This window comes from Hyperolius riggenbachi, unplaced genomic scaffold, assembly GCF_040937935.1.
Source record: "Hyperolius riggenbachi isolate aHypRig1 unplaced genomic scaffold, aHypRig1.pri scaffold_138, whole genome shotgun sequence".
Classification (NCBI taxonomy): domain Eukaryota; kingdom Metazoa; phylum Chordata; class Amphibia; order Anura; family Hyperoliidae; genus Hyperolius; species Hyperolius riggenbachi.
In genome coordinates, this window is record NW_027152353.1 from 359351 (window position 1) to 381098 (window position 21748).

At 47.2% G+C, this 21748-nt stretch overlaps 1 protein-coding gene across 4 annotated transcripts in view; it reads right to left on the reverse strand.

The window, feature by feature from the left end:
- Positions 1-21748, reverse strand: part of LOC137543642 (class I histocompatibility antigen, F10 alpha chain-like) — a 194681-nt gene that overhangs the window by 50096 nt on the left and 122837 nt on the right. For all 4 annotated transcript variants that reach the window (XM_068264765.1, XM_068264764.1, XM_068264762.1 and 1 more), the window contains one exon: positions 10488-10754. In XM_068264765.1, the coding sequence (XP_068120866.1) occupies positions 10488-10754 (267 nt within the window). The remainder of the gene's footprint in view (positions 1-10487; positions 10755-21748) is intronic.

Genomic DNA, 21748 nt, shown 5'->3' on the forward strand with positions numbered 1-21748 from the left:
GGGGGGGTTGTTTAAAGGAGTTATCAGGTATTTTTAATTAAATAAGTGCTACTTACCCGGGGCTTCCTCCAGCCCCACGCTCCCAGCATGTCCCTCGCCCCAGCTCTGCAGTCAGCCATTCGCTGCCGTTGCCTCCCAGTCCCCGCCGATGGCACCAGTCCGACCTGGATGTCGGCCTGTACTGCGCCTGTGCGAGCAGCACTGTCAATCACCGCCACGTGGACCGGAGTGTACTGCGCAGGCGCAGTAGTTCTGCGTCTGCACAGTACGCTCTGGTCCATGTGGCAGTGATTGACAGCGCCGCTCGCACAGGCGCAGTCGGCCTGACGTCATCTCCGGGGGCTGGGAGGCAGCGGCAGCGAACAGCTGACTGCAGAGCTGCGGCGAGGGACATGCTGGGAGCTTGGAGCTGGACGAGCCCTGGTTAAGTAGCACTTATTTTCATAAAAGAAAAAAAGCCTGATAACTCCTTTAAGGTTAGGCATCAGACACAGACAGGTAGATTGTGCGGAGAAATGGGGTCAGGCATCAGGTACATAGTGTGTGTGTGTGTGTGTGTGTGTGTGTGTGTGTGTGTGTGTGTGTGTGTGTGTGTGTGTGTGTGTGTGTGTGTGTGTGTGTCTGTGTGTGTGTGTGTGTGTGTGTGTGTGTCTGTGTGTGTCTGTGGCTGGGGCTGTTAGTCATCACAATTTGAAGATTTGCACACAAGAAAGATATGGCTTTGGGCTGGGGATGCCGTGAAACGGGCCTCTAGTCTGTGTTGTCCCCCCAGGCCAAAAGGTCCCAGTCCTCCCCTGGTTCTTTAGAATGGAGATTTCAACCAGGAGACTTGGTGTGGGTGTCCACACGTCACTTGACCCTGAAACAGCCCTCAGACAAGTTGGGCCCCAGGTTTGTCGGTCCATTTCCGGTGGCTAGAAAGATCAACAATGTTACTTATGCCATTGATCTTCCTGCCAGCATGCGTGGCATAAGATCTTTCCATGTGTCACTGCTCAAGCCAGCAGTCCATGTGGGTCCCACTCCTCCTCCTCCTGTGATGATAGATGACCAACCAGAGAACGAAGTAGAGAAGATTTTAGACTCACGTGTGGTGCAGAATTCAGTGCAGTATTTGGTGCACTGGAAGGGGTATGAGATTGAGGAAAGGACATGGGTGCCTGAGTGTCGCATGCATGCTGACAAATTGAAAAGGGAATTCCACGCCTTACATCCTGAGAAACCGGGAAGGAGCTGTCTGGAGTCCATTCCACTCTACTCAGCGTGAGGCGGCTGTTTCCATAGAGAGCATGGCGGAACGCGGAAAAACCGTCGCGTGGCGCGCATGGCCCTGTTGCGGACACTTTGACCCAGCGCGGGGAGGCGGCCGCCAGTGCAGATAGCGGTGCGACCAACCCCGCGCATGGGTCAGCGGAGACATTGCAGGGCAGTGCTGGTGTGGCTGGGACTGATAGTCCACCTAGATTCAGAGTGACGTGCGTGCGCGCGGAGAGGCAGAACTCTTATGGCAATCAGAGAAGGGTCAGCTGACCAGGCCGGTCAGCTGACAATTACAGCAAATTTCATTGGTCCAGCACTTAGGGAGGTGCCGGAAGGCACAGGTGGATATATACTGGGTGCTGGTCATTCTCTGGTTGTCTGTCGTTGCGATCACTACGTGGTAGCACTCAGGCCTTGTCTGTTTCTGTGTTCTAGCATAGTTTCCAAAGGTGTCGACATCAAGGCGCTCACACCTTAGCATTAGGAATATTGAATTGTATTATTTGTTATGACCTTCTGCCTGCCTGACTATTCCTTTGAACTCTGATCCTGTACCTTGCTATCTCTGATATCCTGTTGCCAATCTCTGCTCGTTCCTGGACTCTGTACCTGCCTCCTGATTCTGTACCTCGTTATTCTGATTCTTTGTTGCCTGACCCTGCCTGTTTTTGGATTTCGCATCTGCCTTCTGATTCTGTACTTTATCTGTCTATGTGTTGACGACCTGGCTTGCCGACCTCGAGAACTAGCCTTACTGTTAGAGGCAGTTCCCAGATCTGTTAGTGACACCCGCTCATTGGTGTCACTCACGCTCTGTCCTTCCCATTTCCTGCTTAGCTCCTCCCCTGGGAGAGTCTAGGCTTTCGGAAGGAGCATACTTCTGTGCAGTACTCCTTACTGCCTCTGTACCTACTCCTTAGGTACAATCCACTGTGTTACTGTTACACCCAATCACTCACTTCTATCTCAGGTGTTCAGAGGTTAGTAGATATATCTGATTATCGGTGATACTGCAGATCACCAATAATCGGGTATATTCTGTATTCTCGGTGATACTGCAGTTCACTGGTCATCAGACCCTCTCTGTTACACCGATCGTTACACTTGTATTTACAGTTATATGCAAAAATTAAATGGAGCAGGGTTATAATCTGCATTCAAATAAAAAAAAGTATCTAACATCGTTAAGCATTGGTCTCCTGAGTATATTAAGGTAAAGTACACTACAAAACCGCTGTTAAGCAGCAGACGCACGGCAGTGTGGAGGTGGGTCCACTCCCCCCTCCTTTAGCTGTGGCTCCCCGTTCAGCGAGTTCTCCTCCAGTGATTAGCGCAGTGCGGAGGGCAGGCAGGAGATGCTAAATCACCTCTTTCTGGCTCCATGCAATGGAGGTCTGTGTGACTCCGGTCTTCTACGTTTCCCTAATGCTGCTCACTGTACTTCCTGATTACATTAGGGGGATGTAGAGGACCGGCGTCACGCAGTGCTCCATCACATGGAACCAGGAAAAGGTTAGTTAGCATCCCTGCCTGCCCTCTGCACTGCGCTAATCACTGGAGGGGAAAGCGCTGAACGGGGAGCCATAGTTGAGGGGGGGGGGGGGCATTGGACCCCCTCCACACTGCCGTGCGCCTGTTACTCCCCCCTCCAGGCTACCTATACCGGGGGCACCTATAGACCTCGCTAAACTATACTAGGGGAACCTTAAGACCCGGCTACATATACTGGGGGCATCTATAGCTGGCTACCTATACTGGGGTGACCTATAGACCTGGCTATCTATACTGGGGGCACCTATACCTGGCTAACCTATACTGGGGACACTTATACCAAGCTACTTATACTGGTAGCACCTATACCTGGCTACCTATACTGGGGGGACCTATAGACTTGGCTATACTGGGGGCACCTATACCTGGCTAACCTGTACTGGGGGCACCTATACCTGGCTACCTATACTGGGGGGACCTATAGACCTGGCTGCCTATACTGGGGCACCTATAGACCTGGCTACCTATACTGGGGGCACCTATACCTGGCTATCTATACTGGGGGGGACCTATAGACCTGGTTAATTATACTGGGGGCACCTATACCTGGCTAACCTATACTGTGGGCACCTATACCTGGCTAACCTATACTGGTAGCACCTATACCTGGCTACCTATACTGGGGGGACCTATAGACCTGGCTACCTATACTGGGGCCACCTATAGACCTGGCTACCTATACTGGGGGCACCTATACCCGGCTACCTATACTGGGGGGACCTATAGACCTGGCTAATTATACTGGGGCACCTATACGTGGCTAACATATACTGGGGGCACCTATACCTGGCTACCTATACTGGTAGCACCTATGCATTGCTACTTTTACTGGGGGACCTATACCTGGCTAACCTATACTGGGGGCACCTACACCTAGCTACCTATACTGGTAGCACCTATACATGGCTATCTATACTGCGGGGACCTATAGACCTGGCTAACTATACTGGGGGCACCTATACCTGGCTATACTCAGGGCACCTATACCAAGCTACTTATACTGGTAGCACCTATACCTGGCTACCTATACTGGGGGACTTATAGACCTGGCTATCTATACTGGGGGCACCTATACCTGGATACCTATACTGGGGGGACCCATAGACCTGGCTACCTATACTGGGGGCACCTATAGACCTGGCTACCTATACTGAGGGTACCTATACCTGGCTACCTATACTGGGGGGACCTATAGACCTGGCTATCTATACTAGGGGCACCTATACTTGGCTAACCTATACTGGGGGCTTCTATACCAGGCTACCTATACTGGGGGGGACCTACAGACCTGGCTATGTATACTGGGGGTACCTATATCTGGCTAACCTATACTGGGGGGCACCTATACATGGCTACCTATACTGGAAGGACCTGTAGACCTATCTAACTATACTGGGGGCACCTATACCTGGCTAACCTATACTGGGGGCACCTATACCTGGTTACCTATAGTGTATGCTGTTTTTATTATTTTTAATATACTGCTTGGCCTGCCTTTCTAATTTCTGTGTTTTGTGTTTTTGTTTTTTTAGGGGGGGGGGGGGGGCAGAGAGGGTGGGAGGCGCATCCAAAGTCTTGCAGGAGGGCCCAGTAATTTCTTGTTATGTCCCTGTATGAGCATTTTTTATAAAATCACATTACTCAAGTGAGAACACACACATAGCAACAGTAGCCAAAGCCTTTAAAATCACAAGCGCTCAATAAAAGCTTTGTGAACCCTCGATCTCAAGGAAGAGCACCTGTGGCCTATGTCCTTCTTTCATTATATTCTTATATGTATTGCGCCAGATATACAGTAGATACAGTGGGGTGTGAAAGTTTGGGCAACCTTGTTAATCATCGTGGTTTTCCTGTATTAATCGTTGGTTGTTACAATGAAAAATGTCAGCTAAATATATCTTATAGGAGACACATACAGTGATATTTGGGAAGTGACATGAAGTTTATTGGATTTACAGAAAGTGTGCAATAATTGTTTGAATAAAATTAGGCAGGTAATTTGGGCACTATTGTCATTTTATTGATTCCAAAACCTTTAGAACTAATTATTGGAACTCAAATTGGCTTGGTAAGCTCAGTGGCCCCTGACCTACATACACAGGTGAATCCAATTATGAGAAAGAGTATTTAAGGGGGTCAATTGTGAGTTTCCTTCCACTTTTAATATTCTCTGAAGGGTAGCAACATGGGGGTCTCAAAACAACTCTCAAATGACCTGAAGACAAAGATTGTTCACCATCATGGTTTAGGGAAAGGATACAGAAAGCTGTCTCAGAGATTTCAGCTGTCTGTTTCCACAGCTAGGAACATATTGAGGAAATGGAAGACCACAGGCTCAGTTCAAGTTAACTTCCAGTCCAATACATGTTGCCAAGGATACAGCCTGATCAGGTGTATTCAACCTGATTGTTTGCCGGTGCCAGGTCTCATTCCGGACTGCTCAAACGATTTCGAATAACTCCAAAGAAGAAAGAAGAGACAGCACTCCACTGGCTCCAATAGTTTTGCTATGTATTCATGGAACAAGACATTACATGTTACAGATAAACTTCTTCATCAGATGTCAAACAGTGATTGAATGCAATTACACAAATACATATACCTCCCAGGTGCTCTACCCGAGTAACCACAAACTCCACCCACATACCAATTAACCTTAAAAGTCCATGTCTTCCACAGTGAATGTACTACATAGTCCATACCAATCTAATGGTCATTTGGCACTCCTGATAGGCTACCAAAAATAATAGTATCATGTAACTGACCATGATTCTGGGCACTTCCTGCACGGACTGCCACATAACACCTGTAGACAAAACATGTAATCAGTTCAAGTTAAGGCTCGAAGTGCCACACCAAGAAAAATCTCGGAAATACAGAATTGACTAATGGTGAGAACTGTTAGAGTCAACCCACAGACCAGCACCAAATACCTACAACATCATTTTGCTGCAGATGGAGTCACTGTGCATCGTTCAACCATTCGGCGCACTTTACACAAGCAGATGCTGTATGCGAGTGATGCAGAGGAAGCCTTTTCTCCGCCCACAGCACAAACAGAGCTACTTGTGGTATGCTAAAACACATTTGGTCAAGCCAGCTTCATTTTACAATACGGTGTGTGGACTGATGAGTTATTTGGGAATAACAAAGGCCGTTATGCATGGAGGAAAAAGAACACAGCATTCCAAGAAAAACACCTGCTACCTACAGTAAAATATGGTGGTAGTTCCATCATACTGTGGGGCTGTGTGGCTAGTGCAGAGACTGGGAATCTTGTCAAAGTTGAGGGATGCATGGATTCCACTCAGTATCAGCAGATTCTGGAGACCAATGTCCAGGAATCAGTGACAAAGCTGAAGCTGCGCCGGGGCTGGATCTTTCAACAAGACAATGACCCTAAACACTGCTCAAAATCCATGGCGTTCATGCAGAGGAACAAGTACAACATTCTGGCATGGCCATCTCAGTCCCCAGACCTGAATACAATTGAAAATCTGTGGTGTGAGTTAAAGAGAGATGTCCATGCTCGGAAGTATTCAAACCTGAATGAACTAGAGATGTTTTGTATAGAGGAATGGTGCAAAATACCTTCAATCAGAATCCAGACTCTCATTGGAACCTACAGGAAGCGTTTAGAGGCTGTAATTTCTGCAAAAGGAGGATCTGCTAAACATTGATTTCATTTCTTTTTTGTGGTGCCCAAATTTATGCACCTGCCTAATTTTGTTTAACCATTTACCGCCAGTGGCGTAGCTATGGAGCTCGGGGCCCCGGTGCGTGTTTTACATTGGGCCCCCCTAGCACTCTATACGTAACAACTGATACGGCGCAACAAAACCTGCCAAGGTCATGTACAGTGTCAGAAGGGGATGGGGAACAGCTTGTTAATGATTAGTACTATTCAAAGCATCTTTAGAAGTGATCATTACCAGTACAGGACCAATAAACAGCTTATACTTTGGTTTAGGAAGGGCCCCATGGGGCCCCTCTGGCCCAAGGGCCCCGATGCGATCGCTACCTCTGCAACCCCTATTGCTTCGCCCCTGTTTACCGCCATCCTAACGTATTAAAACGTCATGCTTACCTCTATTAACGGCAACATGACGTTTTAATACGTCGCGCATTCCCGCCGCTGCTACCGCCGTGTGCATGCCGCTACCGCTGCTGTTTCCATCGGGATCCCGTGCTGAGTGATTGGGGAAGAGGACCGAACGGTCCTCTACCCAATCGCAGTGCCTGGAGTGAATGGACTTGACCGCGAACAGCGGCTAGGTCCATTCACATAAACAGGAAATGTAACAATTAAATAAAGTATGTAAAAAAAAAAAAAAGTGAACACTTCCTATAACGAGTGTTCACTAGCGCCATCTTGTGGCCAAAAAGTATATTACATCCACAAAATACATACATTTTCAAGTACATACTGTAACGATCGGTGTAACACAGAGAGGATCTGATTACCGGTGATCTGCAGTATCACCGAGAATGCAGATATATACCAGATTATTGATGATCTGCAGTATCACCGATAATCAGATATATCTCTAACTTCTGGACACCTGAGTGATAAGAGTGTTTTGGTACAACAGTAATACTTTGAGGATCGCACCTGGAAGACAGGTGCAAGAGCAGATAGGAATACTGCTCGGCAACTGGTTCCTTCCGTAGTCTGGACTCTCCACAGGGAGGAGTCAGACTGACAGTGGGAAGGACAGAGCGTGAGTGACACCAGTGGAGAAGTGTCACTGACAGATCTGCGAGCTATCTCCTAACAGGAGAGATAGTTCTCGAGGTCGGACAAGCCAGGTCGTAAACACACGGACAGATAAGATACAGAGACAGGAGGCAGGTTCCAGAATCCAGAGACTAGCCGAGATTTGGCAACAGAGTATCAGAATGATAAAGGTACAAAATCAGAGATCAGAAGAATGGTCAGGAAAGCAGAAGGTCATAACAAATAATCAACAATGCCTAAGCTAAGGTGTGGCCGTCACCTTGGAAACTGATCTAGAATATAATACAGATAATAACAGACTTCCTAGACTAAGGTGTGAAATCCTTGGCCATCGACACCTTGGAAACTGTCTAATAACACAGATACTGACAAGGTCTGAGTGCTACCACGTAGTGATCGCAACGCCAGACACCAGAGAAATGACCAGCATCCAGTATATATACACCAGCGCTTACTAGCACCTCCCCTAAGTGCAGGACCAATGGAAGTTGCTGAAAAACTCCCTTCTGACTGTCATAAAGGTCCCGCCTCTCTGTGCGCGCGTCCTCCTGAGCCAGTGTGGACTATCAGTCCCAGCCACACCAGACATGTGTTGTAATGTGTCAGCCTGTTCCCTGCGCGGGGGCAGCCGCACCACCAACTGAGCATGCGGCGGTTTCCCCGCGCTCAGCCACTGTGTCAGTAGTAGGCCTATGCGTACCGACTGCCGCGTCGGACGCAGACTCCGCCGCCCTGACCGCTGGGCATGCGGCGGTTTCTCCGCGTTCCATCCCGCTAGTGGATGCGTGCCTAAACACTCCAGATGCCATGCTAGACACGGAATCAGCCGCCTAACTCTGAGTATTTACGGCGGCTCTTCCGCGTTTTCTCACGCATACACTTCATTAATAAAATTACACTTCCAACCCCCCCCCCCCCCCCCCCCAAAAAAAAAACACAATTAGTTACCTTAGGGACTCAGCTTTTTCAATCTATATTTTATGGGGGAAAATTAATTTTAATTTATTACATAGGGGCTTGTAATTATAGCCAGAACAAAAAAAAACAGAACAGAAAAATAACACTTATATTTAAAAATAATATACTGTCGCCATACATTGTGATAGGGACATAATTTAAACGGTTTAATAATTGGGAAAACTGGGCAAATAAAACGTGTTTGTTTTATCCACAGGAGAATGTTTAATTTTAAAACTATAATGGCTTAAAACTGAGAAATAATGATTTTTTTTCTTTTTTTTTTCTGTTTTTCTCATTAAAACTCATTTAGAATAAAAAAAAATTCTTAGCAAAATGTACTATCCACAGAAAGCCTAATTGGTGGCGAAAAAAACGAGGTATAGATCATTTTCTTGTGATAAGTAGTAATAAAGTTATTAGGGAATAAAAGGGAGGAGCACTGACAACTGAAAATTGCTCTGGTCCGTTAGGATAAAAACCCTTGGGGGTGAACTGGTTAAATAATTATTGCACACTTTCTGTAAATCCAATAAACTTCTGTGATGATTTGCTCAGCTGCCTGTGCAGGCAGGCAGCTTTTTGACCATTGTTTAGATTTGCATGCTGCAGGACTCTGGAAAGAAGAGCTTCTGTCAGTTTTGCAGCTTGTGCTTGCTGAGGAATTTGCATGCTTTGCTGTTCATAAGGATTTCATCCTATGTAACACTCCTGGTGGGGTGTCAGCCTTACTCTCTGTTTGAAGATCAGCTTAGAGTAATTCCTGGAAACTGTGCTAGGCAGATTTCCCTAGTGCAGTTAGGATTGTTTATCTGTTTTGTTTGTCTGTTGCAATTGTCCTGTCCCAGCGGTGGTCGATAGGAAGTCGTTCTGATCTCTTTTCTTGGAGCATAGCTGGTGCAGCGGTTGCTACCAGCTATCTCTTCTGTTCTGCCTCTCTGGATCGCGCTAGCCACTTTTCGCTAGCGCTGTGGATCCTTCCGTTCTGTCTCCTGGGATCGCGCTAGCCACTTTTCGCTAGCGCTGTGGATCCTTCTGTTCTGTCTCCTGGGATCGCGCTAGCCACTTTTCACTAGTGCTGTGGATCCTTCTGTTCTGCTACTCTGTACCTGGATCGCGCTAGCCACTTTTTGCTAGTGCTGTGGATCCTATCTCTCGCTTGTCCCTGTTTTCGTGTGTCTGTCTCGTCTGCTACGACCGCTTACTGGAGGCTCGGTGAGGTAACCGTTAAGCAAGCGTTCGCGTCCCCTGTTTCATGTTTGTCTGTCGATGGTTAGTTAGGCGTGCTTGTCTCTATTGTGCTTATCACGTGGAGACCGCGCATAACCGCGTGCACTGTTGCGAATGAGTGCGGTGTTCGCGGTTAGCTAGCGTTTGTTATTTTCCGCATCTTCTCATTGTATTATTTGCTGTGCCTTTGCTACCCTCGTATTCTATTCTGATCTGCCTTGTGTCACGTCTGGCGATCGCACCTCTCGCGATCGCGTTCCTATTTCATATCTGCTGTTGTGTGTGCGCGGTCGCGGGGTGGCGACTGGATTGGCGCACACACATACAACCTGTCCCTTTGCTCGTTCTCATTCGCAATCGCCTCTCTTGCGATTGCGTTCTGCGCTTCGTACAATTCCTGTCTGGCATTTGTGGAGGTACAGAGGATTGGTTCCTCTGCACTCCCCAGCGCCATCTGCCGACAGGAATTTTCCCTCTACGGGTGCGTAGCACCTTTTGCTGGGTGCCTGCAATTACACGCTTGTGGAGGATTTCCGCCGTGTCAGCGCACGCGTTGTGCGCTGATCACGGAGAAAGTTCCACAATCGTTACAACTTCATTTCACTTCTCAAATATCACTGTGTGTGTCTCCTATATGATTTATTTAACTGACATTTTTATCGTAACCACCAACGATTTATACAGGAAAATGATGACGATTAACAAGGTTGCCCAAACTTTTGCATCCCACTGTGTGAAATAATTGTCTCACCTTTAGTATGATTGAATTGTGCCATCATTGTCTGCAAATGTTGCTTCAGATAATCCTGTCTGGCTTGATATGATTTTGTCTGCCTCTCCGTATTCCAGTGTTCCGGCTCCACTGTCTTCATCCACTCAGTCTTGGGAAGATTCCGGCGGGTGTCACTGTTATAATTCACTAACTCCCGATTATCCACATATCCTACTATAGAGAACACAGGCAGCCCGGATCCTGGAGCTGAGACTGCTGTCTCATATAATCGCAGAGAGTGACTGTCTGAGAGAGAGAGACAGAGTGTTACTAATCAAACATTACATAGCGTTCTGCACAGAGCCAGATCATGTACTAGGCACACTAGGCATGAACCTCTACCTCCGATCAAACTCATTATGCTCAGGGGCAGTGATAGCACTCCCCCAGCTTGGGGAATGCAGGCACACTGAGCAGGGGAGTGGGGGAAGGCAGAGGTGATGGCCAGATGGCCAGATGACCAGGGAAGCCGCCAGCATATATGCGGTGTGGTTCAGCAAGCAAACACTAATTAGCTTTGGGATTTGCAGGTTCAGTGGAGGGTGGAGTTTGGCTACTCAGAACTTATGTGCATATAGGCTCCTGAGGTGTCTGTAGAGATGGCCCGAAACCTCCGATTTTAGGTTCGCGAACTCGGTTCACGAACCTCCGCAAACGTTTGCGAACTTGCGAACGTTTGCGAACCACCATAGACTTCAATGGGGAGGCAAACTTGAAAAATTACAAAAAATTATGGTGGCCAGAAAAGTGATGGAAAAGATGTTTCAAGGAGGAGGGGGCATGGATGCGTGGGATAGACGCTTAAAGTCCCAGGAAAAAAATCTGGATTTGACGCAAAGCAGCGTTTTAAGGGCAGAAATCACATTGGATGCTAAATTGCAGGCCTAAACTACTACATGTGTATACATCAATCAGGGAGTGTAAACCTTCCTCTCTCTCTCTCTCTCTCTGATTTTTTCTTCCAGGGATTGGTAGGCTGTCAAATGCACACTCACATACATTGGCCAGGAATTGAACCCAGGTCAACTGCTTGGAAGGCAGCTATGCTCACCACTATACCACCATTGGCCAGGTATCAAACCCAGGTCAACTAACATTACAGGCTGAAGCCAGCCATTTCACTCATCTCTTAAACTACAAGAAAGGCCCAGGAGTAGTCTTAGCTATCGTAATATCTATGTTACGGCAGGGCCCTTATTGCACTTTCTCTTACAGGGCTATTGAAACCGTTTTGCCCATGCGATAAAGCGATGTGCAAAAATGAAATCATGCCTAGCAGAGGATGGTTTCAATCCATCAACCTCTGGGTTATGGGCCCAGCACACTTCCGCTGTGCCACTCTGCAGTCTGTTTACACTTGTATACAATCTTCAAGTTTAAGAAGGGTACATTAGTTCCCTTCACAAAACACAAAGCCGTCCCTGGGTGGGCTTGAACCACCAACCTTTCGGTTAACAGCCAAATGCGCTAACCAATTTTGCCACAGAGACTGTGTATGCAGTTGCTGCTAAATGGCTATCTGGGGTTCTATTCGGACAACTGTTGAACACAAAAGGCAATGCCATCCCTGAGTGGGCTTGAACCACCAACCTTTCAGTTAACAGCCAAATGTGCTAACTGATTGTGCCACAGAGACTGTGCATGCAGTTGCTGCTAAATGGATATCTGGGGTTCTCTTCGAACAACTGTTGAACACAAAAGGGAAGGCCATCCTTGGGTGGGTTTGAACTACCACAGATACTGTGTATGCAGTTGCTGCTAAATGGCTATATGGGGTTCTATTCGGACAACTGTTGAACACAAAAGGCAATGCCATCCCTGGGTGGGCTTGAACCACCAACCTTTTGGTTGACAGCCAAATGTGCTAACTGATTGTGCCACAGAGACTGTGTATGAAGTTGCTGCTAAATGATTTTATGGGGATGTATGTGTGTCTTTTGGAGGGAGGAAGTAAGTCTGGTCTAAGAAGTTTAACACCACTTTTTCCTACAGCAAAGCATTCACTGTGTGGCAGCAGAGTGGTGCAGTGGAAGTGTGCTGGGCCCATAAACCAGAGGTTGATGGATTGAAACCATCCTCTGCTAGGTATACTTTGTTTTTTACACCTTGCTTTACCACATGGGCCAATCGGCGGCCACAGCCCCTTAAGAGAAAGTGTCATTAGGGCCTTGCTGTAACATAGATTGTAGTGTAACTATTTCAACTAATGTACCCTTCTTAAACTTGAAGATTGGGTGGGGACAGGTCTAATATCCCCATATGTGCATATAGTGGTTGCCTGTACCCCAGCAACCCGTGTTTGTGAGTATATCTCTAATTTGCTTATCATTGCTTTGCTTATTATTAGAGATATACTCACAAACACGGGTTGCTGGGGTACAGGCAACCACTATATGCACATATGGGGATATTAGACCTGTCCCCACCCAATCTTCAAGTTTAAGAAGGGTACATTAGTTGAAATAGTTACACTACAATCTATGTTACAGCAAGGCCCTAATGACACTTTCTCTTAAGGGGCTGTGGCCGCCGATTGGCCCATGTGGTAAAGCAAGGTGTAAAAAACAAAGTATACCTAGCAGAGGATGGTTTCAATCCATCAACCTCTGGTTTATGGGCCCAGCACACTTCCACTGCACCACTCTGCTGCCACACAGTGAATGCTTTGCTGTAGGAAAAAGTGGTGTTAACCACTTCCCGACCGCCGTATGTACAATTGGCGGCCGGGAAGTGGACGCCGCAAGGACCACCGTATATACAAAATGCGGCGGTCCTTGTTTGGGTATGGGCGGAGCGATCGCGTCATCAGTGACGCGATCCTCCGCCGGGAGTCGGAAGCCCGGCATTTTGCCTCTGCTCGCCGGCCACTTAGCAGAGCCGGCGAGCGGAGGAATCCGTAATTCTGGCCAATCAGGATGTATAAGGCACTTTGTTAGGTAAACAAAGTGCCTTATACGTGCTTCCTCCTCGCCTCGTGGTCTCATTGTTGCAGAGACCACCAGCGAGGAGGAACCACTTGTGAGTATCACAGCACACACGTTTTTTTTTGCCTACAGCCCCCCTGATCTCCCACCCCAGGCCTCATACCCCCCCTGATCACCCCAGCAGACCCCTGCCAGCACCCTTGAACCCCATTAAAACCCCCAACCCCCCCACCTATCACTATTTTTAAACGCTGTCCCCTGCGTTAGGTCCCTAACTGCCTCCTAGTCACCCCTGATCCCCCCCCCCTACCTTTAGATCACCCCCACACCCCATCCCAGACTACCCCCCTGTATACTGTATACATCTGTATACAGCTACCTTACCCCCTGATCCCCCTCTGATCACCTGTCCATCACCCCTCAGCACCCCCACCCATCAGAGCAGACCCTAACTGCCCCGCGGGGGTAACCGATCACCTGCCCAGGCCCTCGATTGCCCTCATACCCCCTCCTGATTACATCCCCTGCCCTTTGTTTACATCTGTCCTCCCCAGCGATCACTAACTGATCTGTGATCAGTAACCCCCTGTGTCTGCCTCTCATCAGATCAGGACTCAGTCTGCCCCGTGCAGGCTCCTGATCAACCCCCCACCCCCTCAAATCACCCTCAGACCCCCCCCTAATCACCGTCCAAGTGCATTGTATTTGACTGTGCTGCGCTTGTATTCGATTGTGCTGCGCTTGTATTTGATTGTGCTGCGATTGTATTTGATTGTCGCGTGATCTGCTTCGATTGTCCCGTGATTGTTTGATTGCCTGAGACCCCACTTCCCACCACACCCAACCCCACCCTCCCCCCCACCACACCCAACCCCACCCTCCCCCCCACCACCTCCAACCACCACCTTCCGAGTGCATCAGATTTGCTTGTGCTGTGATTGGAGTCGATTGTGCTGTAATTGTATTTGATTGTCCCGTGATCGACTTCGATTGCCCCGTGATTGTTTGATTGCCTGAGACCCCACTTCCCGCCACACCCAATCCCACCCTCCCCCCATCACCTTCCGAGTGCATCAGATTTGATTGGGCTGTGATTGGATTCGATTGTGCTGTAATTGTATTTGATTGTCCCGTGATCGGCTTCGATTGCCCCGTGATTGTTTGATTGCCTGAGACCCCACTTCCCGCCACACCCAATCCCACCCTCCCCCATCACCTTCCGAGTGCATCAGATTTGATTGGGCTGTGATTGGAGTCGAATGTGCTGTAATTGTATTTGATTGTCCCGTGATTGTTTGATTGCCTCTGAGACCCCACTTCCCACCAACCCCAATACCTCTCAAATACTCCCTTTTTGCTAGGTAGGTGCTCTTTTTTTCTGGGTAGTCTCGGAGGAAAACCCCATAAATTTAGTAATCCAAAATGGCAAGAAGGGGGCTTTCCGATGACGAGGTATACAGGTACATGGACCAGTCGGATGAGTTCTTTTGGGAAGAATCATCCGTCGAATCTTCCGGGTCTGAATTTGAACCTGTAGAAAGCAGTGGTTCCCTGACCGATAGTGATGACGAGGCTATGGTCCCGGCTAGAGCCAGGCGTACCAGACCCCGAGTCGTTAGACCGCAGGTGGCGCAGGATCCGCCTCAAGGGCAGCAGGGTGGTGCTAGCGCTGTTGATAGTTTTCTTGGTGAGGCAGGCACCAGCAGCGCAGCATCTCCTGGACTTAGTGCCAGTGCTTCCGTAGACCCTGGCGAAGTGGTGAGCGTCAGCATGGAAGTTGAAACTGGTACGGTGGCAAGTGCAGTAGTACCCCCGTCGCAGCCACCAAGAAGAAGACGGGCCCGTAGTACCCATAGACTCCCAGAGGTGCTGGCACAACCAGATTGGCAATCCCCTGATTCCGCCGCACCCGTAGTGCCCCCTTTCACCGCCCAGTCTGGAGTCCAGGTGGCGACAGCTCATCTAGGAACGGCCCTAGACTTTTTGCAGCTGTTCATCACCCAGGTTCTCCTGGACTTAATTGTGGTTGAGACCAATCGTAAAGCCACACAATTCATCACCGAGCACCCGGAGAGCATGTATGCCCAGCCTTTCGGGTGGAAACCAGTCCAAGTTTCCGACATTAAAATCTTTTTGGCCCTTATCCTTCACTTGGGACTAATGAAACAAAATGTATTGCGGTCGTATTGGTCTACGAACCCAGTACATCATGTTCCCTTGTACTCTGCTGCCATGTCCAGGACACGATTTGAGTCCATCCTGCGCTTCCTGCACTTCAACGACGACGAAACCTGTCTTGAAAGGGGAGACCCTGCTTATGACCGGCTCCACAAAATTCGGCCCCTCATAGACCACCTGTCCTCAACATTTGCAGATGCTTATATCCCTGAACAGAACATCTGCGTAGACGAGTCCCTCTTACGCTTTACCGGGCGCCTTGGCATCAAACAGTACATCCCAAGCAAGCGCGCCCGGTATGGGGTGAAACTGTATAAGCTCTGTGAAAGGGCCACAGGCTATACATGTCGTTTTAGGGTCTATGAGGGAAAAGACTCAAAATTGGAGCCGGTCGGATGCCCTGACTACCTGGGGAGCAGTGGAAAGATTGTGTGGGACTTGGTGTCACCCTTGTTCCGGAAGGGGTAGCATCTTTTTGTGGACAATTATTACACAAGTGTGGCCCTCTTTCAGCACTTAAAGTTAGAAGGAATCCGATGCTGTGGCACTGCGCGGCCTAGTCGCCAGGGCTTCCCCCAACGGCTCATTAACACCAGACTTCAACGGGGGCAGAGGGCCGCCTTGCGTACTGAAGACCTGCTCGCGGTGAAATGGAGGGACAAGAGGGACGTTTACTTTCTGTCCACCATTCACACAGACACGACAGTCCAAATTCAACGGGCAACTAAGGTCATTGAAAAGCCCCTTGTCGTCCACGAATATAATGTCAACATGGGAGGGGTGGACTTCAATGACCAGAGGTTAGCGCCCTATTTAGTTACCCGGAAAACAAGATGCTGGTATAAGAAAGTGTCTTTTTATCTGATTCAATTGGCAGTTTACAACAGCTTTGTTCTCTACAGTAAGGCTGGGAGAACTGGATCTTTCCTCCAATTTCAGGAACAGATCATTCTGGACATCCTGTATCCAGGAGGTGCCAGGGCCCCCCCCCCAGATGCAACTAGCCGACTGCATGGTAGGCATTACGCCTATCAGATTCCGTGTGCCCCAGGTCAACGCATCCGAAGAAAACGTTGTCGTGTCTGCAGCAGGACTGGAAGAAGGAATGACACCAGTTTTTATTGTCCCCGCTGTCCTGACCAGCCTGGCCTATGCATAGGGGAGTGCTTTGAGAGGTACCACGAGCAGGTACACTATTAGAACCTAGGGAACTCCAGACACAGGAGTAGGCACACACTCGCTGGTCTTTCGCACAATGTCCCAGGTGGAGGAGAGGTGAGCTTGAAAACCAAAAAAACGGGTAAGCATAAAAGTGGGAAGAAGGATCGGTTTCCATGCTTGATATTGCTGATCTGTCCTGGGTTGGCGATATAAGACGGCATGTTTGAATTTCCCTTGAGTGTGGACACCCCCGGTTTATATGTGATTTGGGCCTATGATGATGCTTTAATGCCACACAGAGTCATCTCTATTGGCAGGCATATTGCTGTATCCTACAGGCATAATGCTGTATACTAAAGTTCTGAGGCCCAGTCACATAAGTTGGTGGCTCACCCTGAGTGCAGGGTGGCACGGGGTGTCTCTCTCCTGAGGTTATCACTGCCATTGATGTGGAGCAAGGTATGTTTGCCGTTCATTTTTCCTTTCAGCCCAGAGTGCATTACTTGTATACCCAATATAAGGAGTATAGCAGAAACTCCTAATACTGGCCATACATGTGATGATTGCAGAGACCCTAAAATGCCAGGACAGACTCCACAAATGACCCCGTTTTGGAAAGAGGACACCCTAAAGTATTATGTGAGGTGCACGGTGAGTTCATAAAAGATTTTAGTTTTTGTCACAAGTTAGCAGAATTTTTTTTTAATTTTTTTTTTTAACAAAGTGTCATTTTCCGTTTACTTGTGACAAAAAATAAAATTTTCAATGACCTCACCATTACCCTCATGGAATACCTTGTTGTGTATTCTTTCCAAAATGGGGTCATTTGTGGGGTTTGTTAACTGTCCTGGCAAGTGGGCGGGGTGCTAAATTGTGAGCACCCCTGTAAAGCCTAAAGGTACTCATTGGACTCTGGGCCCCTTAGAGCAGTTAGGGTGCAAAAAAGTGCCACACATGTGGTATCGCCGTACTCGGGAGAAGTAGTACAATGTGTTTTGGGGTGTATTTTTACACATACCCATGCTGGGTGGGAGAAATACCTCTGTAAATGACAATCTTTTGATTTTTTTACACACAATTGTCCATTTACAGAGTTATTTCTCCCACCCAGCATGGGTATGTGTAAAAATACACCCCAAAACACATTGTACTACTTCTACCGAGTACGGCGATACCACATGTGTGGCACTTTTTTGCACCCTAACTGCGCTAAAGGGCCCAAAGTCCAATGAGCACCTTTAGGCTTTCACAGGTCATTTTGCGGAATTTGATTTCCAGACTACTCCTCACGGTTTAGGGCCCCTAAAATGCCAGGGCAGTATAGGAACCCCACAAATGACCCTATTTTAGAAAGAAGACACCCCAAGGTATTCCGTTAGGAGTATGGTGAGTTCATAGAAGATTTTATTTTTTGTCAAAAGTTAGCGGAAAATTGATTTTTATTGTTTTTTTCACAAAGTGTCATTTTCCACTAACTTTTGACAAAAAATAAAATCTTCTATGAACTCACCATACTCCTAACGGAATACCTTGGGGTGTCTTCTTTCTAAAATAGGGTCATTTGTGGGGTTCCTATACTGCCCTGGCATTTTAGGGGCCCTAAACCGTGAGGAGTAGTCTGGAAATCAAATTCCGCAAAATGACCTGTGAAAGCCTAAAGGTGCTCATTGGACTTTGGGCCCTTTAGCGCAGTTAGGGTGAAAAAAAGTGCCACACATGTGGTATCACCGTACTCGGGAGAAGTAGTACAATGTGTTTTGGGGTGAATTTTTACACATACCCATGCTGGGTGGGAGAAATATCTCTGTAAATGGACAATTGTGTGTAAAAAAATCAAAAGATTGTCATTTACAGAGGTATTTCTCCCACCCAGCATAGGTATGTGTAAAAATACACCCCAAAACACATTGTACTACTTCTCCCGAGTACGGCGATACCACATGTGTGGCACTTTTTTGCACCCTAACTGCGCTAAAGGGCCCGAAGTCCAATGAGCACCTTTAGGCTTTCACAGGTCATTTTGCGGAATTTGATTTCCAGACTACTCCTCACGGTTTAGGGCCCCTAAAATGCCAGGGCAGTATAGGAACCCCACAAATGACCCCATTTTAGAAAGAAGACACCCCAAGGTATTCCGTTAGTAGCATAGCGAGTTCATAGAAGATTTTATTTTTTGTCAAAAGTTAGTGGAAAATGACACTTTGTGAAAAAAAACAATAAAAATCAATTTTCCGCTAACTTTTGACAAAAAATAAAATCTTCTATGAACTCGCTATGCTACTAACGGAATACCTTGGGGTGTCTTCTTTCTAAAATGGGGTCATTTGTGGGGTTCCTATACTGCCCTGGCATTTTAGGGGCCCTAAACCGTGAGGAGTAGTCTGGAAATCAAATTCCGCAAAATGACCTGTGAAAGCCTAAAGGTGCTCATTGGACTTTGGGCCCTTTAGCGCAGTTAGGGTGCAAAAAAGTGCCACACATGTGGTATCGCCGTACTCGGGAGAAGTAGTACAATGTGTTTTGGGGTGTATTTTTACACATACCCATGCTGGGTGGGAGAAATAACTCTGTAAATGGACAATTGTGTGTAAAAAAAATAAAAAAATTGTCATTTACAGAGATATTTCTCCCACCCAGCATGGGTATGTGTAAAAATACACCCCAAAACACATTATACTACTTCTCCTGAGTACGGCAATACCACATGTGTGGCACTTTTTTGCAGCCTAACTGTGGTAAGGGGTCCAAAGTCCAATGAGCACCTTTAGGCTTTACAGGGGTGCTTACAATTTAGCACCCCCCAAAATGTCAGGACAGTAAACACACCCCACAAATGACCCCATTTTGGAAAGTAGACCCTTCAAGGTATTCAGAGAGGGGCATGGTGAGTCCGTGGCAGATTTCATTTTATTTTGTCGCTAGTTAGAAGAAATGGAAACTTTTTTTTTTTTTTTTCTCACAAAGTGTCATTTTCCGCTTACTTGTGACAAAAAATAATATCTTCTATGAACTCACTATGCCTCTCAGTGAATACTTTGGGATGTCTTCTTTCCAAAATGGGGTCATTTGGGGGGTATTTATACTATCCTGGAATTCTAGCCCCTCATGAAACATGAAAGGGGGTCAGAAAAGTCATAGATGCTTGAAAATGGGAAAATTCACTTTTTGCACCATAGTTTGTAAACGCTATAACTTTTACCCAAACCAATAAATATACGCTGAATGGGTTTTTTTCTATCAAAAACATGTTTGTCCACATTTTTCGCGCTGCATGTATACAGAAATTTTACTTTATTTGAAAACTGTCAGCACAGAAAGTTAAAAAAATCATTTTTTTGCCAAAAGTCATGTCTTTTTTGCTGAATATAATAAAAAGTAAAAATCGCAGGAGCAATCAAATAGCACCAAAAGAAAGCTTTATTAGTGAGAAGAAAAGGAGCCAAAATTCATTTAGGTGGTAGGTTGTATGAGCGAGCAATAAACCGTGAAAGCTGCAGTGGTCTGAATGGAAAAAAAGTGGCCGGTCCTTAAGGGGTAGAAAGCCCTAGGTCCTCAAGTGGTTAAACTTCTTAGACCAGACTTACTTCCTCCCTCCAAAAGACACACATACATCCCCATAAAATCATTTAGCAGCAACTTCATACACAGTCTCTGTGGCACAATCAGTTAGCACATTTGGCTGTCAACCAAAAGGTTGGTGGTTCAAGCCCACCCAGGGATGGCATTGCCTTTTGTGTTCAACAGTTGTCCGAATAGAACCCCATATAGCCATTTAGCAGCAACTGCATACACAGTATCTGTGGTAGTTCAAACCCAGGTCTAGACCTAGGGTTTGATATTAGACCTGGGCAGTTGAAGCCGCCGATTGCGGCTTCAACTGCCCAGTTGAAGCCGCAATCGGCGGCGAATCGCAAAGGCTCCCTCCAGGCTACACCGTGCTTCCTCCTATCCCTCTCTTCGGTAAGTCTGTACACTTTGGTCCCCAGCACGATTGGTATTTCAGCTGGACCCGTCCAGCCTCTTTCACTTTGGCACTGATCCGTGCACTTCATTTCCGTTTCACTGCCTCGTTACACTATCACTGGTTACTGCATGTAGTTCCTATATGAGTCCTCTTTCCGTTGGGCTTGTCTACACTATTTGCACGCGCACTTTAACCTTACTTGCCTCAGCAGAGTGGTGGTATTTATATTTTTATATATACAACTATCTATTTATTTATTTATATGCATCTATGCATCAAGGTACTTTGCCATTAATATTGGAAGCTTGAGTATTATACATACACATTATGATATAGTGACTGGTGTAATTCCTGGATTATGTTTTAATTGTTTTTATCATTTGGAACCTATTCTGTATTTAAAATAAAGCTTTGTTACCCTTTATTACGTGTGGTGCGGTTGTTATGGGGATGAGTCTTTAATCAGTTGGTGGGAAACATAAAACAGAGGACGCGAGCGTTTGCTTAACGGTTACCTCACCGAGCCTCCAGCAAGCGTTCGTAGCAGACAAGACAGACACATGAAAACAGGAATAAGCGAGAGAGACGGATCCACAGTACTAGCGCAAGAGGCTAGTGCGATCCAGGAAGACAGAACAGAAGGATCCACAGCACTAGCGCAAGGCGAGTGCGATCCAGACAAGACAGATCAGAAGGATCCTGTAACGATCCGCTCGGCTGCCTGCGCAGGCAGGCAGCCTTTTGATCATTATTCAGGTCTGCAAGCTGCAGGACTCTGGAAAGAAGACCTTCTGTCAGTTTTGCAGCTTGTGCTTGCTGAGGAATTTGCATACGTTGTCATGCAAATTGCCTGGCCACATTCATTGGAGGCGTGTACTATAAGTACTATGTGTGTCCCACAATGCTTCGCTGCTCATAGAGGTGTGTTCCTGCTGGACTCACCTGGAGTGTCAGCCACTGCTATCTTAGTATAGTTAATTCTTGGGGAGTGCTCCTTGCATTCCTAGTTAGTG